The following is a 27,897-nucleotide window of genomic DNA, read 5'->3' on the forward strand; positions in this document are numbered from 1 at the left end:
GACATTGGTCCTTCTGCATTTAAAGCTATGGAACTTTGCTAGTGAAGTCAAATTTTTGTCTTCATTCTGCAACTTCAACTGGTCTGTGGTGGCATCTTACTGCAAATGTATATTTCTTCAGTTAGAGCTCAGCTTCTCCACACTACTTGGGTGTGTTTTAAGGTACCATAATATTCATGGAAGTGGGTCCAGGAGCGGTTGCTTTGTGCATAAACCGGAGTAGCAAGTTTTTTTCTTTTTATGCAAACATAGGAAAGACTTGCCCATCTGCCATAGCCTATCAGGACTCATTGTTAAAACCGTGTCTATGGAAGACAATCTTACTCGGCTATAAGTGATTGCCAAAGAAGAAAGAAGAAGAAGAGCCTATCATATGTTAATTAGCCGTGAGTGATTCTTGTTTGCATGCATTTGACCAAGATAAGAATATCTCAAACCATGCTTTGTTGATAAACTAAACACATAAGTCAGCCTTTGTGAACCCGTTGCTCTCCATATGTTTTGGATGACAGCACCATTGGTCCCAGCTGGCTGTGGCAAATGGGAGTTGCCTTCCAAAACATCTGGAAGACACCAGGATCTCAGAAGTTGTGAAGACCCTCTATGGATAATGTGTACCTTGCAGTTACAGCTTCTCCTTCTTGCAGAGCCACATCTGGATGGTCTCAGTCTAGTAAGCACCACAACTAGATATGTGTTCCTTTTCACCAGCTTATATTTTTTAAAAATGTACCTATTGCTACAGAGTACATCAAATTACTAGAACTATGCTGAAAGGATCAGTTAAGAACAGGTCTGTAAAGTTGAAAGAAGGCTGTGTGACTGAAAGTTTATGCAACATTGAAGAACAAGTGCTTGAAGTTTATTTACTTGTTCAGCACTGAAGTTTTGTAGACAACCATAGAAGACTTAAGACTCTTTGAAAGGAAGAAAAGGATCAATTCTTCACTGAAGGTCAGAGCAAATGTGACTACAAAACATGTGGACCATTGCATACAATTCAAACACAGTATTAATCACTTTTTAAGTTGTAGGAGATGGCCAAAAGAATGTTAGTGTGTGGACTCAACTTTGTTTTTAGCTGTGCAGTTCTGCTGGATCTCACTACTACATGTTTGAATGTCTTACTGTTTCTCCTAATGTCTGAAATGTGCTTTACATCCCATGCTCACTTCACCATTTTCAGAAGGTTTTATTTCATGCAGAACTGCTTTGCTTCTGAATCTGTTGCATGAAATAATGTAGGACCTCATCTTGTGTTAGGAATAAAATGTTTTGCCCTTTTAGCTCAACATAAGCTTTTTTGCTGTTTCTTTGTTTCTCAGCGCTGCTATCTCGGTACACAAACAAAAGCAGTACAGTGGTACCTCGGGTTACAAACACTTTGGGTTACATATTCCGCTAACCCAGTAGTAGTACCTCAGGTTAAGAACTTTACCTCAGGATGAGAACAGAAATCACGTGGCGGCAGCAGTGAGAGGCCTCATTAGCTAAAGTGGTACCTCAGGTTAAGAGCGGACCTCCAGAACAAATTAAGTTCGTAACCACAGGTACCACTGTACATAGTTCAGGTTTCAGCTCCTTGTTTTCAGTACTGTTGCAGAATTGTCTTCAGTTTAAGGGAATCGTCACAAACATGGCATTAATTGTTGTTCTGTCAATCTCTTCATGTGATGCTGTTGTACAGTAGCGTTATTTGGTGTCTTTCAGTTTGACCCTTCTTAGTATATATTGTGTTTCAGCAGTAATTAAAATTGTTTTGTAATTTTCTCATTGGTTTCAGTGGCTTGAGGTCTTCTCTCTTCTAAACGTTAATGTGCTTTTTATTCTCACCTATGTATGTAATGTATACCCGCAAAATAGCTTATACAGTGGTAGTCTCAGAAAGCCAGGGTTTCCCAAACTTGGGTCTCCAGCTGTTTTTGGTCTACAATTCGCATCATCCCTGACTGCTGGTCCTGTTAGCTGGGGATGGTGGGAGTTGTAGCCCAAATGCAACTGGGAAACCCTGCAGTAACTAACAGGATGCCCTTCAGATTGGACACCCATCAGCCATAGCCGGCATGACTGACAGCTGCTGGGTACCATATTGAGTGCTCATCCAGGAGGCAGTAGCTGCTGCCTGTTGCAAGTTGTAGACTGGCACTGTTTGTGTTAGTCTACATCATGGCATCTACATCATGTTAAACACTGGATCAAATAACCTGTGCTGAATGGAAAGAGTTCTAATGAATCCCAAGTAGGGCTGCATATGATTTCTGTCAATACCTTGTGATAAGTTCATTGATATGAGAAAAAGGACATCTAAACAAACCACTTGTATAAACCGATGTGCTAGGGTAGAAATTGTACTCCAGTTACTACTACTAGGAGTTATGATACTGGTCATCTTCTACTACCCCACTAATAAGACAACACACAACCTCCCCAAATATTTCCTTGTATAAAATAATGTTGGCTGTTTCTTGTCCCCAGGCAGCCAGTGCAACTTCAAAATCCAGTTGGGAAATACCTTTTTTAAGGACCAATCAAAATGTCCACAACATGGTTGGCAAGTGAGGTCTCCAGGACTCTTGATGAGGCAAGTTGTTACACAAAAGCAAATGGCTGGGGAGGGGGGAACCTAGGCTCTTATGTTATAACCATGAGGTTAGCATGTACTATAGACTCAGTTCCAAGATGGAGACTGCTTATTCTTAGCCAGACTAAAAATCTTAAAATGCCTTCTGTAAGCTTTTAAGCTTAATCTTTGTTTAACGTGCAGCTAGTGGATTATTTATTTTAAATAGTTACACAAGCCACAGGTATCAGTGTTCCACCTGCACTTCCATATGCGCAATATTCATGCATCACACAAGCACTTGGATATATGGTAGTGCATATGGCAAAGGTAGGTAAACACTTACCTGTAGTCCACCTCAAACTATTTAGCTAACTACAAAACACACTTTATGTACCCACTTCTGTTCTTTTTCTTAATCGTCTGAAGCCATGCTGTGTATGCTTCCACCTACTGAAGTTTGGATACTGACTAGCTGTAAGAGGTTTCTTGGTTCTGGTGCCAGGTCTATGGGATGGTTTATAGGGAGGACTGTAGTGGTCCATTGCAACTTGGCTGTTTTTAATTGAGCTCAAAGGCTGTCATGAAAGTCTGTTGGGTGCGTTCTCTGCTCTGCCATTTAGATCTGTCTTGCTGCTTTTGAAACCATTAATGCTGATGTTATTTAACTGCATTTGTATTTTTTACTGTTTCTTTTATTATGAGCTTCTTTGTTTCAGTACGAATTTTTATTCTGTATCCTACTGTACAAGATATAGGGCTATTATGCTAGACAGTTTTGCTAAAGTTAGACAAGTGGAACTTTGAAATGCATTTAAACTTTAGGCCTTGTTAAATGTGCTGTAACACTTTTCACTTCACTGTTCCACACAAACTACTGCTTGATCTTTGCTTTGACATTTGGCATTTCTGTACCTATTAGCCTTTGAGTAGCATTTTCAAAGAATTCTATCTTTGGCACATTTCTAATTTTCTTAAAATTAGGAATAGGTAGCAGATGTGTTTCTTTCCTACTTCATTTATGTGGGAAAGGACTATGCACATTACCAGCATGAAGGGGAGACGTTTGTATGGTTCCTCTATTGAGGGCAAATCTTAGGACAAAAAAAGATTTTCTTGGGCTGAAGGAGCCCTGCATGTTTCTGATGCCAAACATATATGGCCAGGACAACAGGCACATGTCTGCCTGCAATCCATCTTCATGCATTCACAAACACTGACAGTAATGTGAATCCCCCCCCCCACTTTGTGTTTCCCATATCAACTTCACTTGTCTTTGAAGTCTTAAGTATCTGATATTACTGTCCCTTCTGTTCTATTCTGACCTCTACTCATGTGTTTACCAAGAGTAGTCTCCTAGAATTTATCTAACTGCTAAATGCAGAATAAGCCACTTCCAACAAGTCAAATACTTGTAGTGATTGGGATTAGCTACTTTGGGCCCACAATGGTTTCCTTTTATTGATTGTAAGGTTCAGTGAAAAACAGTTCTTAGAATCCATTTCTTGACTTCGCATACTGATGCTTTGACACAACAAGTTCTTTATCTGCAAATGTTTTGAGGAAGTCATGGTTCTCCTTGGAAAAGTAACTGTGTGTATCCAAGACTGTAAGATGCCACTTAGACAAGCAGAACTGCGTTAATGCACCCATCATTTTCTGGATTGTTGGTTACTTGTGCATATTTTCCTGAAATGGGAAAGAACTATATTAGCACTTACTAAAGTGAGAATAAGCTGCACTTATGTTCCTAGAAATGGCACATGCTCATGCATTTATTTTCCGCACAGCAATTGTAATGTAGGAGGTGAAATAGCATCTGGCAGAGTTCTCCCTCTACCCAAGGCTAGGACAGAGGCATGGCCTATTGGCTAGTCAACCTTGGTCCTTGGTCTACAGTGGAGATGAGAAGTTTCCACTGTTCACTCCCTCTCATGGGAATAGGCCTCATCTCAGAGATGCAAAAGGTGCAGATGTCAAGTTGTGCAGAAGTGTTAGTGGTCCACAGCACTAAACCACCCTCTCACAAAATAATGAAAAGGAATTCCGTCTCCACAGATGTGGATATGTTTTATCAAATACACAAATAGAAACCTTAAAAGGCCTTAAAGGCAAGCTTAAAGGCAAGGAGGCAGCACTTAAAAATGAAACAAAGAAAAGATAAGAAATTTAAACAGAGGACCTAGGGAAATAAGCTGTTTTGAGAGGAATAAGTTGGAAGAAAAGGGAACTTCAAATTTCACATCCTAAAGGGGGAGAGCTCTGTTATCACTGAACTAACCCATTATCTAGTTAGCCTGATTCTGTGGCTGTTATCCAGCAGACATAGCCACCTGTGAGTGCACCTTTCCACCAAGCTCAAAGATAATAAGGCTTCATACTGAATGGCTAATTAAGTCAGGTCTTGATGTAAGAGTTGGGGCCTACAATTAGCTATGGACAATGCAGTTTAATGTAACATGTAACAAGATGCTAGTCTTATTTAGACTAGAAATAAGACTAGTTCATTCACAATGTAGTTTCAGGCCAAATTAACGATACCACAAGACATGTAAAAATATATTCTGACTTTGACTGAGAGAACTGTACATGGGAGTGGGGGGGTTAAAATATTCTGTATCCTTCATGCTGGTGTTGGGCAGTTAGGCAAGAAGGCAGAATATAATTTTGTTCTCCTATTGCAGGTCTGAGGAAAATCACTCATCTCAAGGTACTGTTTGCATTGAGAGGAAACTCCCCCTCCCTATTGATGCAATAAAAAACCCTACACATAAGTTTAACATTAAGATTGGTAACTGATATTCCAATACTTACCCCAGACGACCTTGCCTCCTTGTGTCACGAGACCAAGCTCACTCACATTCACCTCGATGACGGTACCTTTTGTAATTACCCCCAAAGATGTATACAGAGGAGAAGAGGGATTCTTTTTTACACCAAGAATAGGTAGGCAAAAGGTGGCTTTAAGTTCAGGATGTGTTACGTGGGCCTTCTTGAATCGTAAACCCTGTTAGGTAACAAAAGATTGCTGTAACACTAAATAGAGATGAAAACATAACTAGCCATGATGGTGCTTCAATAATCAAATCAACAGTGCAGAAAATTAGAGGCATCTCTGTTAGACGTTTGGTATTAAATGCTAACTTTTTAGTGTGTGTATTACTGTAAATTACTCTGCTATCCAATACCTGCGAATAACAAAAGGTTTTACTGGCTATCTAGTTCTGAAGTGTAGATAAGACTATCAGTTCAAAGAAAAAGGTTCTATTACAACATTGTTGAAACTGCTAATGTTTTCTCCACTCAAGGATGATAATCGTGAAGTGAGCAACAACTTATGTAAAGAATAATCAATCAATCAAATCATTTACCATTGGCCGGATGAAACGTTCATATTTAGGTGGCTTTCGGGTAAAGCCATCCCCAACAAAACACACTTTAGTAACCATTCTCTTCCAAGCCTTCTTCTTTCTCTTTCCTGTACGGATCACCTTGAGCACTTCTGTTTCTCCCTGAGCACGAACCTTGGGTACAGGAACCTCCCATTTCCCCTGCAAAGAAACAGCAAGAAATGGTTAGAGTGCTAAAGTCGGAGAACAACTAGAATGAACAACATGCTGTCTTAACTAGTCAAGACCAACTACTTGTTAAAAATTGACTGCCATCTGATAACATGAAAAAAATAATAATATAGTTGTGCAGGTGTGTAGGGATATTGCCGAGTGGACAGTGGGGTCCGGAGGGAGCACACTTTCCACCAGCAGGCAGCCACGTCTGCCTGCACGCGTGACCCTGGGGTGCAGGGAAAACCCCCCCTCAGACAAGCCACGGCTGTCGGAACATCGTCCCGTGTCTGACCTTTTGCGGTCTCAGCAGTGTCCTGTCTGTAACCTTTTTCCTTAGAGACCTTTTGTCTCCATTCGTCATACACTGTGCAAGGGGAAAATGACGCTGTGGAACAGCTCATAGTGACCTGGGTTTTGGAGCCGAGAGAAGCACAGCATGTATTACAGTTCTTTTGCCTTCTCCAAAGTTCAGTGCAACAGAGTGCTGCTACCCTCTTCACTCTCACCTGCACAGGGGGTGATTTTTAAAAATGTTGTACAGTGCTTTAGCTTCTACCTGCTCTAGATCTCTGTGAAATGTCTACCTTGCAGAGAAAGGAATTACACTGCTACTGCATGTTGAAACTTGTTTGGGGGGGGGGTCATCTCTGGCAAGGTGCAAGTCCATAGCTAGGGACATTTCCCCTTCTGCAATGCAATACAATGCACTGCCCCTTGCCCCTCATCTGCTCTGGAGCACTAGGCTGTGTGCATGACCCTACCATGGGGAGAAGTCCCACTGAATGAGTTTGCACAACACTGGATTTTACCCAGAAACCTAGACCAACTAGGTCTTGATACAACCACATGCAACCTTTTTTTTTAAAAAAAAAACCCCACACATTCATGAGTAGAAGTTAAATCAGCTTTTGGAGTATGATATGCAGCAGAGAGTTGCTAAACTGCAAGTATACTGCATGCAGTATATTAGCGCAAGTCATAGATTTGTCTTGGCAAGTCCAATAATTCCTCACTGGATATACACAGGAGAGTTTGCCTGGTTAAAACTGAAAACGGAGAACAGTATGTGTGTACTTCATACCCTGAACAGATACCAGAGCCACCACCTTGAAAATCAGTATTTTTACAGCTTGACAAATAGTGATAACCTGAACTTCTGCAATACTTACAGCTTTCTCTTTTCGCTTCTGTTTAATCATGTTGGAGAGAACTTTAGCTCGGGACTGACCCTCTCTGTCCAGCAGATATGCTGGCACAGCTCCTTCTGGGGTCTTGTCATCATTTTTCTGCTTGGTATTTCTCTTTTCATGCATCTTAATACTAGATAAATAGAATGTGCACAAATTATTTTTTTAAAAAATTGAAACGCAAAGTTTCAGGTGGGAATCAAAGGCAACTGAAAATAGTTACATCAACACATGCTTTATACTAGTCACAATGTTTTTCCTAACCAAGAACATGACTAAATCAGCAGAACAAGCTATGCAAAATTAATGTCACCTGAAGACTAACGGTTGTCTGAGATAGTTACACAGTGCTTAAAAAGAAGAAAGTGTACATTTTGGCATAGGTTTATAAAAGCCCAGTAACAGGCAAACAGTAAGTTTAAAGGAGTAATCAATAGTTTGTCTTCCAGTGGAGCTAGTTCTGAACTATATTAGTTTTTCACTATACCAAAGAAGTTTAGTTGAACAAAAAAAGCCCACTCACGTCTTTTTCATCTGTATCTTCTCTGCATGGCGCTGTTTATGATAAAGCTTAGCTTTCAGTCCAATCATTTTCTTAGCTTTTTTTGAGCGTTCATGAGCCTCACGGCCCTCTTTCTTCCTCTTTCTCTCATGGTAATCCAAACGATAACCATATCGCTTCCGATGTAACTCTATGTACTCGTTTTGTGGCTGCAAAGTGCAAGGAAATTAAATGTTCAGAAGTTGTTTTTTTTAATGTCAACAGTAAACATTTTAAAGAGCTTTGTTTTCTATATATATAAAACAACCATATATATATATATATATATATATATATATATATATAAACATATAACCATGAAATACTTTGTGAAAGTTGTATTTACTATTACCACTTTCACTTCAGAAACGTTTCAGTAAGAAAAATCCCTTATTCATCCTAATAAGTTTCAATTATTTCAATGTGATTGTACCACTGTGCACTGTTATTTTAGCTTATTATGTTTTTATTGAGACCTGAAATTACCCAGGGTTCAAGGGTCAAAGACTGCCCATAGAAATTGATGCAGTAGACAATAATAAAAATGAAACCGGTTTAACTACTTTGTCAGTTGGTGTAAGAAATCCTGCTTATTTTTACTTGGCTATCCATCCCGTTGAGTTCGATAGGATTATCTATTTATTTATACTGCTTCTATGCTGCTTAGTATATTAAAAATATATATACCTCTTAAGCAGTGTACAGAAAACCAAAACAAATGACCACTACAAAAGTAGTTAACATACAAAAATCCTAAAAATAGCAATGTACTAATGTAACTACCGGTAAGTCACCCCTCTGCTCTTGGTTTTTTCTCCAGGGAAGCAGCCTTAGCTATAGCGTAATGAGAGATGTGCCTTGTCTACGTTATAATAATGAGCATAAGCTGTTTGCATTTTGATGCGTTTTAAAGTTAAATAAGGACGTAAGGGCCCAATTGTATCAAACCAAAGGCCCATCTAGTCCAGCAAGGCCAACAAGATGCCTATAAGGAAGCCCACAAGCGGGTATTCAGAGGCAGGCTGCCCTCCAACAGCGGAGAGCGGAACATAAGCCAGCACGGCTAGCCTTATCCTCAGTGAATGGGCCTCGCTTTCGTTTAATGATAAGCAAACAAACAGCTTTAAACCGGTGTCGCACGTCTTAATGTAAGGCGGAGACTGATAAATCTAAAGGAAGAGGTCGCTGGCCCCCGCCCTCCCTCGAAGAAGCCCTTCGGAGCCGAGCCCGCCGCTCCTGCTACTCACCATGGCGCCGCGGTGCCTCGGAATGGACTAGACTCGGCGCGGGACTCTCGGCGACTCTCCTTCCCGGCCGCCGAACCCGAAAGAAAAAGGAGAGTTCCACCGCGAAGCGGCCCCGGCTCGCAACCCGTTCCGCTTCCTGGCGTTCCGCTTCCAACGAAGGAGACCCAGGTGTCGGGCGTCCCCCCGGTGCCGATCGCGCGCTTCTTCTCCCCACCCGCTGCTCTGCTCAGTTTGGAGTCCGGGAAAATGGACAGAGGCTGATTTGCGAAATCCAAGGACTTCTTTTTTTAAAATAAAGGCCTTCCGGAACGGAATAGTAAGGAGGGCGGACTAGAAAGGTGAGCATCCGGCGGAAGTAGCGCGTGTGGCACGCTGAGACTAAACCGGAAGTTTCTAGGAGTGCTCAATGAGTCCTTTTCTGCTCTTCTCGGAGGTTTTGCTTTATTCTCAAGAGCGAAGCGATGGGCGGCGGTGAGGCAGAATTTCACGCAATAGTAACCTGACGGAGGCGGCGTTTTGGCTGCCGAATAGCCGCTTCTTAAAAGGAATGTTTGGACTGTTTAATTACCAAAAAGAAAGAAACAAAAGCCGGTTTTAATTCGGTGCCTGTTTGTGTTGAGGAGAACTTGGCCATCGATTTCAATATTCTTTTTAAAGCGCTTGCCTCAACTCTGCGCCGTTACCCGTAGCAGTTGCTTATGTGACCAGGATACTAGATAGATATGCTGCGAGATACAAGGAAATTGTTACTGGGTCCCCTCAAAGTGGTATGTTTACACAGTGTGGTAAGTCCCCCCCCCCATCGATTATTTTTTTAAAAAAACTAGAAAGTATGTTAATAGCCAGTGTTACACAGATAGTATTATGTAGGCTGTTTTTGCATTTATTTCTATTTATTAAGCACCTCCCAGAAAATATCTCAAGGTGACATGAACAATAAAAGCAATTAAAAATTCCATTTGTCAACAGCATATGCAATATTTCAATTTCAGATTGAATAAATAAATTTCACTTAAAAGCCTTATTGGATAAATGAAGGTCTTCAGTAGGTACCAAAAAGAGAATACATAAATAGTGCCTGTCTGATGTGTAATGGAAAGAAGTTACAAAGGGTGCAACCACACAAAAGGCTGTTTCTGTACTGGACAGACCTTCTGATGAGATGGTATCCACAGGAGGTCCTGTACTGCAGGGGGCAATGATTAATTGCATATATAAGGTCTGAGGATACCATAAGATATCCTGGCCCCAAACTGCATAGGGCTTTGTATCCCAAAAACAACACATTGATCTTAGTTTGGTAGCTAATTGGCAGCCAGTACAATTTATTCCATAGTAGACTTATAATATGTTGCGGCTTCTGGTCCAACCTCAAGGGCAGCTTCACATGCAGCCCAATTCAGTAATCCAAACTGGAGGTTACCAGTGCATGGATGATGGCTGTCCTGGCCCACAAACAGCTGTAACTGTGTTACCAGCTGAAGCTGTTAAAACTCAATTATAGCTGCTGAGGACACCTGGGCCTCTATTGCCAGGTGGATCTATGAACCTGCTTTTTCAGGAAGAGTATGTAATTAGTCAAGCTTACAAGTTTTTTTGCTGGATGTTAACATTCTACGTTTGCTTGACCTAGGCTGTATCTGTGATTTATGCTTAAGATATCTAAAACTAGCTAGCTAGTTCTAGCTGGAAAAATCAGCATTGGTCTTCTGACAGTGACATGTATTGTGTAGATAAAATTATTTTGGTGAGGTGTGTTGGCTTTCTCTAATTGTGATTTTCCCTTTTGAAGTGTATGTATTGCAGAAAATCAAGAATTATAGCTGTAAAATGCTTCAAAGGTTCTTTGACTCTTCAGAGAAGTTACAGTTATCCAGCAGGTAATTCCTTCCTCCACTCCCAGCTTACATTTTCTGTACAGATCTACTATAATATGATAAAAAGGAATGAGATGTACTTATGAAAATATGCTTCTGTCCATAACTGTTACATGCCAGTATTATTGTTGCTGTATGTAAAGGTTCTGTGTGTGGAATTATTTTTGTAGCTGATAATAGGAACATAGGGAACTGCTTTATACCAAGTCAGACGATCTGTCTAACTCGGTATTGTCTACAGAGTTATCCAGGTTTTCTCATGGGGGTGAGAAGACACCCTTCAGAGTTGTCAGGGTTGATAATCACATCAGCCAGAGAAAAAAGTGTGTGTGTGTGTGTGTGTGTGTGTGTGTGTGTGATCCTCATGTTCAGTAGTAGACGCAAGTGCAGGAGGATCTCTGATTGGTACTTATGCTTGTGCTGTGAAACATAACTTTTACTCATTGGAAACATTATAAATGCTCTGGCTGCTTCTCTTTTAACAGGTGAAGTAAAATCTTTGTGCTCTATTATCACTCCACCTGCCTCTAAGTAAGTAATTAATTTTCATATATTCTATTTTTCCTATTTATTTTTTGCCCTTCACACATTGGTATTAAGGTAGGCTACAATAAAATGCAACAGAAAAGAATTCATTCAGTAAAACCACAAGAAATAGTGTACTAAAAAAGGGCTGGGAACCAGGCCAAGCAGCTGGATGTGGCCCTCCAGGTCTCTCTATTTGGCCCTTGCAACTCTCTGTAGGCCAAGCCCCTGTCCAGCCGTGCTCCATGCTCTCTTTGTGTTTTGTCTGGCTGGAATGTCATTGAACTATAATGCCTCTTACTTGCCCAGATGAAGAAATGCGTGTGTAGAAACCTCTACACTGCTCTGCCTGTTTGTGCCTCTGATCCTACTCACCACTGGAATGCAGCCCCTAGGGTTTAAAGACTGTTCATGTACAGATGAGCAAAGTTATTTTTTATGTATTATTTGTAAAGTTATAATTGCCTTAAATACTTGGGTGCTAAATGGGAATTCTTTGCTTTTCTTAAACAGAATCCGCAACATTGGCATCATGGCTCACATAGATGCAGGAAAAACAACTACCACCGAAAGGATGCTGTATTATTCTGGGTACATAAGAAACCTAGGAGGTTAGTTAACAAAATCTGCTATGGTTCATTCTTAGAGAGGGAGAACACACATATAAAGTATTGAACCACTCAAGCCTCTGCCACAGGTTAAGTTGGCTGTCACCTTTCTTGTGCTGGTGCAGACTGGGCAGTCTCCTATCCTTCTACTTGCCTAGTTGTCATTTTATTTTTCCCTTTCTGGGGTCCCTTTCCAGGGTTCCTGAGTAATAATCCTGGTGCTTTCCCTATGAGGTCTGCTCACTGCCCTGTCCCATGTTTGGCACAGGAAGAGTTTCTGGGCATGTCCATGGAGGTTACGGGGCTCTGTTTGCAGGTGTCTTTTTTGGGTTTTTTTGTTCTTTGTATTTCTGTTCTTTGTGTGTAGGAGGATCTGTTCTGCTTGTTGTATGGGCCTCTGCACTGATACTAAGGTTTGGCTTAATTTATCATTTGCATTTTTAAAATGCAGCCTTGCACACATACAAAGTGAGGTTTTGACCGTGGCATTAAGGATGAGCTATTTACTTGCGTTGCCCCTGCCATGACTTTCTTGCAATGCATTCTACCTCTCCCACCTGTCCAGCACCTTGCATGGTTCACCTATCCATTCAATGTTTCCGTGCTTCTGTTTCCGTTGGTGCAGGAATACTGCTGCCCTTATACAAGGCCACGTACTTGGCATCCTAACCAGCTTTCCCGGTCTTTGACATTAGATAGGAGAACTGGGCCTTAGGCATTTTGTTTTATAGCTTTTCCCCTGTGATACATTGCATTCTGATAAAATGAATCAAGAGCTAAGATCATTTTACAGCGGCCAAACTGAAAAAAGCTAAATTCTTTTTATTAATCAGATGTTGATGATGGTGACACAGTCACAGATTTCATGGCACAGGAGCGAGAACGTGGCATTACCATTCAATCTGCTGCTGTAACTTTCGATTGGAAGGGCTACAGAATAAATCTGATAGACACACCAGGTATGTTATTTTGTTGTTATGTTATTTTGAGTGAGTCAAGGCAATCGTGACCAAGTAACCTCAGATGGCATTGAAAACGTGTAGCTTTGAAAATTTTGATGAAGTCTTGAAAACGTCCACTTTTCAATTAATGTACTTATATAGTGAGTGTAATTCTCCTGGGAATTTCCCCTGTGTCGTGTCAATTAAAAAGAATAGGAGCTCTGCAAGAATGTAAAAGTTCTCTATCTGCTGGAGAAATTCCTGCTGACTATGGTCTGTTACTATAAAAACCCTCACATCATTAAGCAAGTTGCTTTCATAATGTAACTGGCTAAATCCACAAAGGCCATATGCTTGTTCTTGGATCATCTGTTTGATGCATGTTGTGTTTATAATTTTGTCTATTTCAGGATCAGAGTCCAGGAAAACTTGGGTAGACATAAGTTTTTAACAGACATTTAAAAGCATTACTGTCTGTGGCTCTTTTCAGAGAGTGGGTGCTATCACCAAGTGACAATCCACTGGACATGGAATGACATGTAGGGTTTTCTTAGAAAATCTTAACTATCAGTTTGGTCTGTACCATGGGAGGTAGTCTGCTAAGTACCATTGTGGCAAGTTGTTTAGGATTTTAAATGTCAGCAACAAAACTTTGAACTTAGCTTGGCAGCTAATAGGCAGCCAGTGCAGATCTTTCAACCCACTAAGCACTGCAGTAGCTGCATTTTGCATCAGCTGCAGCTTCTGAACCAGACACAAAGGTAGTTCCACATACAGTGTGTTACGGTAGTGTAATTGCGAGGTTACCAGTGACACAATTTGGCCTTAAATTCCAAGGTACTTCATGTCCTGGTGGATATCAGTGCTGCAGAAGCTTGTTTGGAGTGGATGTGTCTGGTTCTTGATAAATCACACAGAGGCAAAGTTCATTAGCAAAAGAAGAAATTTTACTAAAGGTTTTCCAACTTCGTTACAAAAAGAAAAAAACCCTTCAGAAGGGTTAGAAAACAAAATTAAGAATGAGAAACCAGCCCACTGAGCTCACAGATTTATCTGTCTGGTTCAGCGTAACCTTGAGATAACAGAACATAAATCAGAATATCTCCAGCTGCCTCAGCAGAAAAGAACAGAACTTTCCAGAATGAACCAATATTTCCCAGTTTGTGCCCTCAAAGACTTTAGTCACAACAACCAGTGCATGGACCATACTGGCTATGCTATCTCTGTGCAGGTAATGTGTAAGCCACTGAATTCACCAGGCTAGTGACAGTGATTTACAGTGGTACCTCAGGTTAAGTACTTAATTCGTTCCGGAGGTCCGTTCTTAGCCTGAAACTGTTCTTAACCTGAAGCACGGCTTTAGCTAATGGGCCCTCCTGCTGCTGCGCCGCCAGAGCCCGATTTATGTTCTTATCCTGAAGCAAAGTTCTTAACCTGAAGCACTATTTCTGGGTTAGCGGAGTGTGTAACCTGAAGCGTATGTAACCTGAAGTGTATGTAACCCGAGGTACCACTGTATTTAGGATCACCCCTAAGCTAGACTTCTGCTCTTTCAGATGCAGTGCAAACCCACCCAGAACTGTTACACAACTCAATTCTAGGAACTTGGAACTACCCACCATAGGATCTCAGTCTTATTAGTTACTTTCCGTCCTGTGACTGCACCCAAAGACTGGTTTAGGACATGCATGGCCTTTCCTGATTCAGATGTTACAGAGAAATAGATCTGATATTGTCAGCATGCTGGTGACACTTTCCCTAAGATTGCCTATAAATATTAAATTGGGGGAAAATCCTCCCCTTTGGCACTCTGCAGATCAGCTAACAGAGGGCTCAGGTGTCTCTGGAACTGACCCTGTAAATAGGAGCAAAGCCACTATAAAACGGTGCCCTCCCATTTCACAAAGATGATCCAGGAGGAGACAGTGATAAGCTGGGTCAAAAGCTGCTGAGAGATCCTGGAGAATCAATAGGATCACGCGCCTGCTGTTGCTCTCTATTGAAGTTCCTCCACCAGGGTGTCCCCAAACCAGGCCTGGGTGCAGCCTGGAATGGGTGTAGATCATCAGTTTCATCCAAGAGGGTCTGTTGTGGTTTTAGACTGAGTGCCTATTCATCACAAACCAGTAAAAAGTTATTAGGTGAAGACATGCTGCCTTTCTAATATTGTTAAAGCGTTACTATTCTTATGACCTCTGTTACTTCTCTGTGCAAATTGTATGTTAGGTCATGTGGACTTTACAGTGGAGGTGGAACGTTCACTGAGAGTGCTGGATGGAGCAGTGGCTGTATTTGATGCCTCGGCTGGTGTGGAAGTAAGAATGACCACAGTGTGCTGTGACTTTACCTCACTTTAGTCCTGTTTCTATAGCCATGATTTTAACTGATGAGAATTTAAGGCCTAGATGCTCACTTCCACCAGCAAATGCTTGCCTCACATTATAAGGAGAGCGTATGTCATCAGATGGAGGTAAAGGCAGGACAAGAGCCTTTTGGGGGTGGTTAGTGATCTGCTGCCCATGTGTCAAAGCTGCCCCCATTTCTGCAAAATGCAAGCCCCACAGCTATGAACGTTTATCCTGAGGATCTAATCTGAGGATCCAAAATGGCAGCATCTGCATGATAGCATAAGAAATGCTGTGTTGGACTAGCATTCTTTCCAGTAGAAGCTAGTGAGATGCCTCTTGAAGTATGCAAGAAGAGCATGTTCCCTTGTTTGCCCAACAAGTACCGTACCCAGAGGTTTTAATGACATACTGATTTCAGTGACATATATTGCAGATTGACTATGGTTGTTTTTTTAAAAGAGCTCCAGTTCTTTGAAGGTGCCTGCCAGCTGCCAACCAAGTCCCCCGCTCCATTCCTCATCCATCTCATTTGCCACTCAGTCTCTTGACTTCTCCACATCTTGTCTCATCTGTCTTACTGCAAACCTCCTTAGTAGGAGCCACGGCCATTTTGATGCCTCATACATTGCAAGTGTTAAAGAAGCGTTTACACAATTGTAGGTGACATCAGGCACCCGTTTCGCCGAAAGGATTGACACTTTCCATTTTTGCCTTAGGCTCAGTCTTTGACAGTGTGGAGACAAGCAGACAAGCACCACATACCACGGATTTGCTTCTTAAACAAGATGGACAAAAATGGAGCAAGGTACTAAGATGTCTATTTCTTTCCAGGGTTGGTGAAGCAAGGAAAGGCTGATCAATTGTATTATATTTTAGGGTGGTTTCTGATTATACAAGATTCGTGTGACTTAACAACACATGAACGTTAACTGTGCAGTGGTTGCTTTAATTCCTTTTACAGTGGTACCTCGGGTTAAGTACTTAATTCGTTCCGCAGGTCCGTTCTTAACCTGAAACTGTTCTTAACCTGAGGTACCACTTTAGCTAATGGGGCCGCCACGCTGCAGGAGCACGATTTCTGTTCTCATCCTGAAGCAAAGTTCTTAACCCGAGGTACTATTTCTGGGTTAGCGGAGTCTGTAACCTGAAGCGTCTGTAAACTGAAGCGTATGTAACCCGAGGTATCACTGTACGTGAAATTTACAAAAATGCTCACTTGCCTGGTTGCTTGGGATGCTTCCTGGTCATCAGACAGGGTAACTTTACAATGTTTATTTGATTTATCATTTGATTCTACAAATAGATATAAGTATGTATGAAAAGGTGAGCTTGAAAAAATAATGGTGTGCGTTAAAAAAACCTCTGGATATTTGCAAGACAGTTTTAAAATATTCAGATAAGGAAGTTAAATGCTTGCAAAATATGTACTTAATCTGCATATCTGACACCCTGGTCCTATCATGTTTGTGGAAAATCCCAACTAGCGTACATATGGTCCCATCAATTCAGGTCTTCAGAAAGGCTCTAAGGTCCAGTTTGTTTTGAGTTGCTTTCTCTTGGACTGAGATGGGCTTAGCTGTTTTTAAATAGGCTTTGTGTTGGCTGAAATTTTTTTAAGGTGCTTATGCTGGTTGTTAACTGCATTTGGTTTTATTGTTGTCAGATTCAATTTTGGTATTGCGTTTTATACATTAGAAGCTGGTTTGTGAAAGTTTGACCTTAACAGGCAACCTAGAGATTTCTTTAAAAGATTGAGCTGCTTGAGATGCAGTGTCTCAAATGTTTATGGCAGCCTGCCTTGCAAACAGAACTCCCTGATGGTGACTGTTAGTCTGTTCATTTATTGCCCTGGTTTTCCTGTGTGTCTAGCAGCTTCTCACGTGCCAGAGTGGTACATGTGACTGTGTACATGGGCACAATTTCTGCACCGTGACTTTACCTGATGGCTCCAGGTTATCACCTCTATTATTAAATGGGAGTTGGGCAGCAGCTTGTTCCTATTAGCCAGTATAGTAAGCTGCTGCCCAACCAGTAGCTGTGGCTGCTGATGCTCAGGCCTAGGTTCTGCTTCTTTGTTAGTACAGCTACATGTTGTGGTGGATGTGCTGGGTTTGATGGGCCTTCCTGCTAGTTATTAGCATGTGGTTTCTTGCACTCTAACTTAATGAACCATTAGGCTCACAAGTGCATATTATTTAAAGATGAATTCTTTGGTATGTGGCTAAAAAAATCAGACTGTTCAGTGAGTTGGGAGGGTTGTTATTGAACTTGAGATTTCCACATTTGGATCCTTTCTCAGATGTTTAGTTTTTTGGCGTGTTTTTAAGCTAAAACACTGCGTTTTTATTTAGTTCCCTATCTTACGTCTCAGGTGGGGTTTTTTGGTTGGGAGGAGTGACATATTGGATAAAGATAAGGACGTGATTTTCTCTCTAAGAGTAATAATTTGTCTTTAGTTTCACCTATGCAGTTGAGAGTATCAGGCAGAAGTTGAAGGCTAAGCCTCTGCTTTTACAGGTAATGTAAAAAAAACTTTTACTTTTAAACAATTAGCATTAGTTACAAATCATGATGCATTTTAACTTTGGTGTTTCCTTCATACTACTATATCTAATTGGGTTTATTTATTTTTTTGTTCTCTCCTTCCCGCTGCATCCAGTTGCCAATTGGAGAAGGAAAGAACTTTAGGGGAATAGTTGACGTGATGACCATGAACCAAATTATTTGGAGAGCTGCAACTGAGTTTGATGATGGAAAGAATTTTGAACAGAAACCCTTGGAAGAAACTGATGATCCTGACTTGCTAAGGGATGCCAGGGATGCAAGAAATGCCTTAATAGAACAAGTAAAGTTCTAAAGTAAATACGATATGAAACAGTTGAGACCTTTGATTAATGCAAATATGTCTGAAAACCAAAAGTCAAGTGACTGATACTGTTGGCCATACGAGTTGAGATTCTGATAAAATTGTATATTGGGATGTTTTAAATACTGATACACTAGATACTTTAATTATCAGATTTTGTACATTTGACTACTGGGAGAGATAAAACTTCTATATTTCCATTTATACATACTGCATTTTAATTTGCAGATTTGTACACTCCTACACAATTTTGAATTTTGGTTCACTATAAACAATGTTCCCTGTTTAGTTAGTATAAGCAATGTTGTGGTATCGGCAGCCTTGTCATTCTCCAAGGAAAACCTGAACTGCCTGTGGGAGTTTCTTCCCCCCTTTGCCCAACCCTTGTTCTCTCGGGGTTGGGGATAAAAAGGCTAAAAATTTAAAAGCAGAATTAGGGAAGTTTATATTTTCACTTTGCTGAATACTCTAAAATTCTATATTTTTAGATTTCGTATATTCTTTTACGTGCCAATTGGTGATTTACAGGTGGTCAAACAGACATTTGGTGGACTAACTTGAATAGTGTGTAATGGCAGTAGTGTAGATTTTTTTTCTCTCTTCATAAGGTTGCAGACCTGGATGATGAATTTGCTGAGCTGGTCCTTGGGGATTTCAGTGAGAATTTTGATGCCTTGCCAGCTGATAAGGTACATGGCTCTGGGGGTTGTTTATTATATAACTGCATATTATTACAGTTTTATTGTGTTTGTACATAACAGGATAGAGTGCCTTTTTCCTGCATGTGTGATGCAACCAAATTATTAACGCTTGGTAGAGAATGCTAGGATACTGTGGCAAACCTGCAGGAATCTGATTTGGTAAGGGGAGTGATGAGATGGCAGCAGGCAGGGAAGGAAGGAAGACGAGAGTAAAGCTGTTGTGAATCAGTAGGTGCATGACATGTATTGACAGTATTTAGAAATAGTTAATAAAAGGGTACTGCCCCCCTGCAGTTGACGGGATAGTTATCTTCTGCTCCATGTCAGTATTTTAGTCCAGACCAAATATTGATACAAGCCAACATGCAGAGCTGCACAACTAGTTCATTGAGTCCAGGGGAACTTTGAACTGTCAGGCTGCAAACAGTTGCCTGCACCGCTTCCATACAGTCCCATGACTTTTGAAAGTTTCACAAGCAGCTTGGGACACAGTGGATGCGGCTAGGGCCCACTGTGCAAATAAAAATAGTTTTTAAAAAGATATTGGGTGCACTTAGGTCTTTGGGCATACCTTGGCAGCACTGGGGTTCATAATGTTAAGCTGCATGTCTTACTGGTATTAAAACATTTTTTATTTTTAATAAGGAAGGCAATTCTTTCTAGAAACTGCATGGTTTTATGGGAAGACCTGATCGTAAAATGTTTTAAAATGATATCCTACTAATATGTTCTGTTTATAATGGGAAACAATCCTTAGGTTGAAGCAAGAGCCACAAGCCATAAAACCAAATGGCAGCTACAAAGCCATAGAAAGGATAGGTTTTTTTTTGTGGGCAGCAATATTATAAACCCCGAGGGTCAAGGGTATATTCAGGAAGGTGCTTGCAATGCCTGCAAGGTGAAGTCTGAGGAATATGGCCAGAAAGCCTATTCCATAGCACTCATCGGTTGCTTTGATTTTTAGGGTGGCTTGAGAAAAGAATATGCCCTAAAAGAAATTTTCTGAGGTCTTTGATAAATATCACATAATGCATATCAAGCAGAAGCCCATAACTTAAGTATTTTTTCATTAGGACCTGGAATAATGTATATGATAAACACCTTATGACCAAAACAAAATACCATCCAAAGGTGCAACTCAGTTAATGCTTGAGCTGTATACTCTTCCTTTGACTCTTAAGTAGATCATTGTTAAAATTATGAATCTTTGTGCCTCTGTAGTTGCATTCTGCTGTACGAAGAGTAACCCTAGCACAGAAAGCTGTACCTGTGTTCTGTGGAAGTGCACTGAAAAACAAAGGTGTTCAGCCATTATTGGATGGTGTCACCAGGTATTTGCCTGCACCGGATGAACGCAGCTACGACTTTGTGTGAGTAAGAAGATGACGCGTTTTAATAAGTTTAAGCATGTGTTAGAAAAGCCATGAAAAAGAAACCGTTTATTAGCATCTTATGGGAGATTACAAATAGGCCGGGTTCTTGGGAAGGAGAGAGAGGCTCTAGTGAGGCACAGACCTAGGAAGCATGCACAGACCACACATTGTAAGTAGCAGCTGGTGTGCTGCAATGTGCACTCATAGCCTAGGACTTGGTAATTCTTATGCAGATTCCTAAAAGCTCGGCTAAACTAGTACCAATAAACAGATTATTCGTATAGCCAGAGAAAATGCCCTATTTTTTATCATCCAAAATATCCATTAATGTTATATTTTTCCTTCACTACTTTTTGCAGGCAGTGGTATAAAGATGACCTGTGTGCTCTAGCATTTAAAGTTATTCATGACAAACAACGTGGGCCGTTGGTTTTCTTCCGTATTTACTCTGGCACAATGAAGCCTCAGTCAGCTGTCTATAATATTAGCAAAAACTGCACGTGAGTAAAAAAGGGTGAGGAAAGGATTGTGAGTGTAACTGTTCAGATTCCTCAGTAGGAGTAGCATTTAATCTGAGCCATTCCTTGCAGGGAGAGAATGAGTCGCCTGCTTCTGCCTTTCGCTGATCAGCAAATAGAAATCTCTTCGCTAACGGCTGGCAATATTGCCCTCACAGTTGGATTGAAACAGGTGAAGAAATATGAATCCCAAACATTTTTGAAAAATTGCGTCAACTTTAATGTAGAGAATTACATTTTGCTGATTGCCAATATTACTGGGAAAAAGTGAAACCAATTCTCTAGTGACTTCTTTATTTTTTAACGACATAAGTTTTTTGTTGGTTCTGTTAGGGAATCTCTCTGCAGCTATAACCTGACTAGCAAAGGGTTCACTTTGTAGTAAGGAACAATGTGTTAAACATCAAAGAAGCTTTTGTCGCAGTTTTTTCAATTTGGTTCTCTCTACTGGCAAAGAAAAACAATTAGAGAAGGTGAGTTGAAGCAAACCCAAAAAGTTGCTCTAATTGCTGTCATCCCAAATTGGTTTGTCTTTTGCCTGGGAAAAGACCGCCTTCGGCAGTTGGCTAATTTTCTGTGCTTTTTAATGATGAAAACCAATTACATGTTGACAAACGGCATGCCATGTGCTTTTTGGCATCCCCCAGAGTGCCACTGGCGACACCATTGTTTCGTCAAAGGCTTCAGCAATGGCTGCAGCTCAACAAGCTGGAAGAAATGTGGGGTCAAAGCACGGTCGAAGCAGCGAAGTAGAGAATCTTATCTTGGCCGGCATTGAGATTCCAGAGCCAGTCTTCTTTTGTACCATAGAGCCGCCTTCCATGGCCAGGCAACCAGGTATGAGGCAATTACTGAAAGTGCTAATAGTGTACTCTTAATTCATACGTAGTCCTGACGAAATGGAACGTTCTGTGGTTTCTCAATATGCACAATGTGTTCAAGAAGACATATTAAAAAGGCCCAGTCTTCTCATTTAGATCCAGGATGAGGGAGGGGATGAATATGCTTTGCCAGTTTATAAAAAGTTCTTTAAAGTACAGTCGTACCTTGGATCTTGAATGGCTTAGTTGCTGAATGTTTTGGTTCCTGAATGATCGAAAACCGGGAGTATTCTGGTTTTTGAATGTTTTTTTGGAAGCTGAATGTCTGATGGGGCTTCCACAGCTTATGATTGGCTGCAGGAGCTTCCTGCAGCCAATCACAAGCCGTGCTTCGGTTTCTGAACATTCTGGAAGTTGAACGGACTTCTGGAACAGATTCTGTTCTACTTCCAAGGGAAGGCTGTATTGACTAAAATGCCTAATTCAGAGTCTAGGACAGAGCTTTCCTAACTTTTCATGCCTGTGACACACATTTTAGACATGCATCATTTCGCGACACAGTAATTTAGTTTTACTAGCAAACTGGAGGTTAAATGAACCCCTTTCAAGCCCTGGGAGTGTTCACACAGCACACACTGCAACTGGTACACTAATGTGTCGCGACACACAGTTTGGAAGGCTCTGGTCTAGGAACAAGTTCTGTACTCCTAAGCATGAATGTGATTGGCAGCTCCTTGTGTGACAAAAGATTTCTTGAAATGGATTCAGGGGTTTCAAAACCAGCTTATGATGGACTGGTTTTGCCAGTCGATGGACTACGATGCAACAGAGTGTTCAAAGGGGAAGTGAGGGAGAGAGAAATTATCATTGGGACCATAAGCATTTGAATTATTTTCCTTCCATCACATTGGTGGAATTTTGATCTATCTTTTGTTGGAAGCTAGAATCTTTTAGTACAGCAGTACAGAAACATTAATAGGTTGATTACAGCTAAAGATACTTTAGCTATATTTGGAAGGCTTTGCTATTCCTATATATTGCTCTTTACTCCAACCTTCCTTTGATGGAAGGGGAGCAGGAACACAGCAACACAGCTGCCTCTTCCCTATCCTACCTTTAATGTCCACATATTATTTAAATTCTCAGCAGAGTCTACTTAAACCCCAATTGTGCTCTTCATATTTGATATATAGTCAATACTTTTATTTTAGATCTAGATAATGCCTTGGCTTGCCTGCAACGTGAGGATCCAAGTTTGAAAGTCAAGATAGATTCAGACACTGGGCAGGTAAGGCCTTTGGTGCCAATTACTAAACTTCTCCCAATATTATAACGTCGATGCTTCCTTGACTGTGTTTTTAATGTCTATGGATGCAACAACTATTGCGCTGTCTTAGGCTAATTCAAGTCTGTAATGTAGATATATCCTAAGTGCCATGGCTTTCCAATGAGAAATGTTGGGAATTTGTTTTCTGTAACAGTATTATTTTCCCTTCTCATAAATAAGCAGTTCTGCTGCTTCTGTGGAAGCCATTATGATTCAACTGGTTTAAAACCAATTTGGGTTTGTATTACTAAGATGTGATTTAAAAATAGAAACAAAAATGGAGGTTTAACAAGCAAGTATTAGTGTTACAAATTTTACAACTTTACTTTTTATAGCTGTGACCTTTTACCTGTAAACTGCCCACAGCTTGACTTGGCACCAGTTTACTTCATTGGGAAGTTGTTTAGATATGTTAAGAGGCCATAAGTTTATAACATGTGATAATATTTCTTTAAATATTGAGAAGAATATAAATGAAGCCACATGAATGCTACCAGTGTAAAGGATATTCTGAGGGTTCTTTTGCCTTGTTTTGTGGCATAAAAAACATGTATCTCAAACTGGTAACTTTAATACTGACCTGCATTCTGTTTTAGATTATGAAGCTGTCCTTATTTATTCTGTTTTTAAATCCAGAAAATTTTATAAACTCGTATATTCCCTTTATATTATGTCACTTTTTCACAAGCCTTTAATTCTCCAACCCATAGTTCATTTCTGGCTTGCAAATTGAAATTTTGGATTTGCCATATACTTTTCATATACTTTTGAGATCTGTTAATGAACAATATAGTTTAAGCTAATCTATTTTGCAGAGTTCTCCCACTATTCTCAGTTGAGTTAAATGAACCAATGTAGGCCGAAGTCACTGAAAAATGCAATCTGCTTCCTGCTGTGTTGCTGTTCCCCTTGATCTAGGTTTTTCTTAAAATCTCATCTGAATTATCCTTTTTGAAAGAAGATAAAAGTAGCTCACCTCTGTACCCCATGACTTTGATGTAACTGTTAAGAATACTTTCACATTTTTTGCCAGACTATCCTCTGTGGCATGGGAGAGCTGCACATTGAGATCATTCAGGACCGAATCAGACGTGAACATAAACTTGAGACCTATCTGGGACCTCTTCAGATAGCTTACCGAGAAACAATCCAAAACTCTGCTAAGGCTATAGGTAAAGTAACTGTCATCTTGGACCTGCAAGTGAACGACTTAAAATTTTGTTGGCAAGAAGTTCAGTGTGATCTGTGGGATTTCCATTATTTTGTCACAGACACGCTGGACAGAACTGTAGGAGAGAAACGGCACCAGGTGACTGTAGAATTGGGAGTGAGACCGTGGGCGGGAGAAACATCAGCAACAGCACCGGTCATTGAGTATGCAGAGAACGTCTGTGACTCGCTCCAGCCAGATCTTCGTGAAGCTATAGCAAACGGAATCCATACATCGTACCTTCAAGGTAAGAGCCACCTCAATCCTTATTTTGAATTTATTAGAATTGTTGTTTTCTGAGTGCCTAGCCCAAGCAAAGACATTTTGTGAAATGGATCCAACATAATGATCAGAATCTTCCTCCCCATCTGCACCCCACTTGCCTGTCCCTACCCCCTTCCTTCTGGGTTTGATTATGAGTTGTTATGAAGAAAATACTGCAAAAAGTAAGTGTTCTGAAATTTGTATGTGAAAATCTTTTAAGTTTCTTTTTTTTAAACAAATAAACTAAACACATATGGCAGTGTGGCCTGGACTCTGAGCTCTGCAACCCTGATAATTCTGTGAGAGAGATTTTAAAGTATGTTTAGCAGTAACCATGGATAAAAGTTGCCTGAGGTAGCTCAATCCAGTCAGTTGATGGATGAATCATGGCAGTCAGTTCTGGTTTCTGATCAGAGTTGGTGTTCTCTTGGAGGTGCAACAAGTTAGCACAGCCTGACTAAATATTGAATTATTCATACCTATTATTTTCCCATTCCATGGGTTAGTAGAAAATTGGAAACGGTAAATTAATGCAAGTATATTCCTCTATTTTGTTTGATTACTCAGTTTCTTTCTTTTTAAAGAAAAAGAACAAAGCTTGTGTGTCTGGTGCCGTTTGCCAGGGTTGTCTTTACCTAATGATAGGTAGATTATCATTAGTGATGACTGGGGTGCTTTTACTTTTTCGAGGCTAGTAAGACGACCAAAACAAGAGATTCCCTGCCATTCAGTGTAGACAGCATTGAGTTTGATGACCAATGGCTTAACTCAGAGTAATGCAGATTTCTGTGTTCTTGGCTACTATCAGTGTCAACTAAATGTTATGCAGACATTAAGAAATGTCCTTTTCCTAGCTTCCTAAGAAATGTTCGTTTGGTGTTAATGCATTCTTTGTATTTTCATGTTGTAGGACCACTGCTGGGGTTTCCAGTTCAAGATGTAGTAGCGACGGTACATGCAGTGACTGTAAACTCCGATACATCTCTGACGATGGTTTCTGCTTGTGTTTCCCGTTGCATGCAAAAGGTATAAGCCCAACTGTCTTTCTGAGGTCATTTGCAGCAGTCTTCATTCAAAGTAACAGAATTACAGAGGGGTTAAAGAGTCTCCCTTAATTGTATTGTCCAGTGGTTCCCAAATGGTGGTCTGAGGACCCCAGGCGCTCCATGGTACCATTCACATAACAAAAACTACCATAGACATATTGAAACTTTCCAAAGTAGGGGGTCCATGGCTTGGCTTTTGAAAAACAGGGGGTCTGCAGTACTTAGCTAATTGGGAACCACTAGTATAGTCTGTTGGTGGCATCTTCAGGATCGTAATATGCCCATTTTCAAATGTACAGGAGGCCCACACTTTATACAGGGGCTACATTCCAGGGGTCCATGTGAAAAGGCAAAATCATGTAAAGTCAGGAAGACCCCTGGAAACCACGGCTCAAGCACCCCTACCTGTCCAGAGCAGGCCTTGTCCCTCCTTGCTTACTGCATCCTTCCCAGAGCCTGCTGAGCAAGGCTTTGTCTGCCACAGAAAGAGTTTTGAAAGCCTTGCTTAGCAGCTTCTGGAGGCTCTTGTGAGATCTCGCACAGCCCCTTCCAATGGTTTCTTCCTTCTGTTTATTTTTTGATGACACGCACAAGGCTGCGATGGCATAAGTAAATTGCGTGTTAAGTTCCAGGCCTATTGTATATTCAATTCCATTATTTAATTGCTTTACTTCTGTTTATATTCTCATGCACAACCAGCAAAGGTGTGATTACAAATTAATTATGTGATATGTTAGTGTCATGTATATTGATGACTGTGCTGAATAAGCATTTGCCTTTAAGAATGTTCTTATTCTGCTTGTTAGGCTCTGAAGAAAGCTGATAAACAAGTGCTGGAGCCTCTCATGAACCTGGAAATAACAGTGGGCAAAGATCACCTTGGTGCCGTACTGGGTGACCTTGCACAGAGAAGAGGCAGCATTCAGGAAATTCAGGGTCGCCAAGACAACCAAGTTGTAATTGCATCTGTTCCATTGGCTGAAATGATGGTATGTGCGTAAGGTGCTCAAAACGGATGCTGCATATTTATTTTGTTTTGTGTTATCAGGGTGTTTTGCAGCTCTGTTGAACAAAGCAAGGCATGCCTACACTACAAGTGTGAACTTTAACTACTGTTGCTTTTCATGAAAAGTAGGAACCATAATTTTTGATGGTGCTAGGATTTCTGTATAAAGTTGTCTTATTCTGTGGTAGACCGATGGTTATCCATCTTGCTAGTTCATACTGTCCAGTTTGATTGGACTGCAGTTAAACCAGAGCGGGGGCTGCTTTTCTAGGAATTAAACTACTTAATGGTTCCAGTGGAATGATTTTTTTTAAAAAAAATAAGGTAGTAGTTGTGTAACCTAGTATGGATCAACTTTCATAAAAGTAATTATTATCTATTGGTTTTTGTTGTAGGGTTATTCAACAGCTTTGCGCTCTTTGACATCTGGCTCTGCGACGTTTACATTGGAATTGGCAAGCTACCAAGTGATGAGCCTCCCAGAGCAAGCTGCTCTGCTTAAGAGGAGTGGTTTGCAGTAGTATCAGCATGGAGGAACAAGGAATTGCCTCCAACAAGGCAGCAGTGGATTTTTGTAAGTTTCCTACCATCAAAGCACGTGGCTTCAGTTTAGCATGCACACAGTGCTAGTTACAAAATTTGAGCAGAGTATTTTCACAGAAGTAGTAAAACAGAAGCAACTACCTCTTCCAGGCTACTGTATTACTGCAGTTGTCTGCTTTCAGTGATTACGTAGAACGCTGTGCAATATTTGTGTCTCATTCTGAATACCGTATTTTTCGCTCTATAGGATGCACTTTTTCCCTCCAAAAATTAAGGGGAAATGTGTGTGCGTCCTATGGAGCGAATGCAGGCTCCTTGGCTTCAGTGATGGCAACAAGAAGCCTCCGAAGCGCAGAGGGAGCGCTCCCTCCGTGCTCCGGATGCTTCGCGTTGCTTTTGCTGAAACCTGGAGAGTGAGAGGCATCAGTGCACACCGACCCCTCTCGCTCTCCAGGCTTCAGGGATAGCCGCCTGAAGTCTTTGGAGTGCAGCGCGAGTTACTGCTGTGTTCCGGAGGCTTCCGGTTCCTTTCGCTGAAGCCACGAGAGTCTTGCTCTCCCGGCTTCAGCAAAAGGAACCCAAAGCCTGAGGAGCACAGCGGGAACTTGCGCTGCGCTCAGAAGGCTTCAGGGATAGCCACGCGCAGCCCCTCCAGCAGGGAGAGGCTGCGCGGGGCTATGGCTTCTTAAACCCCCCGCAGCCTCTCCCTGCCGGAGGGGTTGCGCGCAGCTATGGCACAAGCCAAGACAGTGAGCGGGATCCATCCTGCTCGCTGTCTTGGCTTGTGCCATAGCCACGCGCAACCCCTCCGGCAGGGAGAGG

The 27,897-nt window shown here is 41.1% G+C and overlaps 2 protein-coding genes across 3 annotated transcripts; one reads left to right on the plus strand and one right to left on the minus strand.

Annotated features, from left to right (window-relative positions):
- Positions 1-3,987: 3,987 nt before the first annotated feature.
- On the minus strand, positions 3,988-9,264 carry NSA2 (NSA2 ribosome biogenesis factor). Its single transcript, XM_053409068.1, has 6 exons — positions 9,102-9,264; positions 7,837-8,024; positions 7,296-7,446; positions 5,932-6,111; positions 5,375-5,567; positions 3,988-4,249 (listed from the first exon to the last, which is right to left on the minus strand). The coding sequence occupies exons 1-6, from the start codon at positions 9,102-9,104 to the stop codon at positions 4,182-4,184; spliced, it is 783 nt and encodes a 260-aa protein (XP_053265043.1). The 5' UTR covers positions 9,105-9,264; the 3' UTR covers positions 3,988-4,181.
- Positions 9,265-9,441: 177 nt separating this feature from the next.
- On the plus strand, positions 9,442-27,158 carry GFM2 (GTP dependent ribosome recycling factor mitochondrial 2). 2 transcript variants are annotated; one of them, XM_053409064.1, is made up of 20 exons: positions 9,442-9,868; positions 10,894-10,981; positions 11,464-11,509; positions 12,017-12,114; positions 12,945-13,070; positions 15,279-15,367; positions 16,117-16,205; positions 17,857-17,917; positions 18,060-18,245; positions 18,875-18,955; positions 20,189-20,337; positions 20,700-20,840; positions 20,931-21,030; positions 21,506-21,695; positions 22,891-22,967; positions 24,040-24,178; positions 24,278-24,463; positions 25,391-25,506; positions 26,333-26,515; positions 26,928-27,158. In XM_053409064.1, exons 1-20 carry the CDS (start codon positions 9,824-9,826, stop codon positions 27,051-27,053), a joined length of 2,316 nt encoding a protein of 771 aa, XP_053265039.1. In that variant the 5' UTR covers positions 9,442-9,823; the 3' UTR covers positions 27,054-27,158. The 2 variants fall into 2 exon arrangements, with proteins under 2 accessions (XP_053265039.1, XP_053265038.1); XM_053409063.1 differs by having other exon boundaries at positions 9,443-9,886.
- Positions 27,159-27,897: the final 739 nt, after the last annotated feature.

This window comes from Podarcis raffonei, chromosome 11, assembly GCF_027172205.1.
Source record: "Podarcis raffonei isolate rPodRaf1 chromosome 11, rPodRaf1.pri, whole genome shotgun sequence".
Lineage (NCBI taxonomy): Eukaryota > Metazoa > Chordata > Lepidosauria > Squamata > Lacertidae > Podarcis > Podarcis raffonei.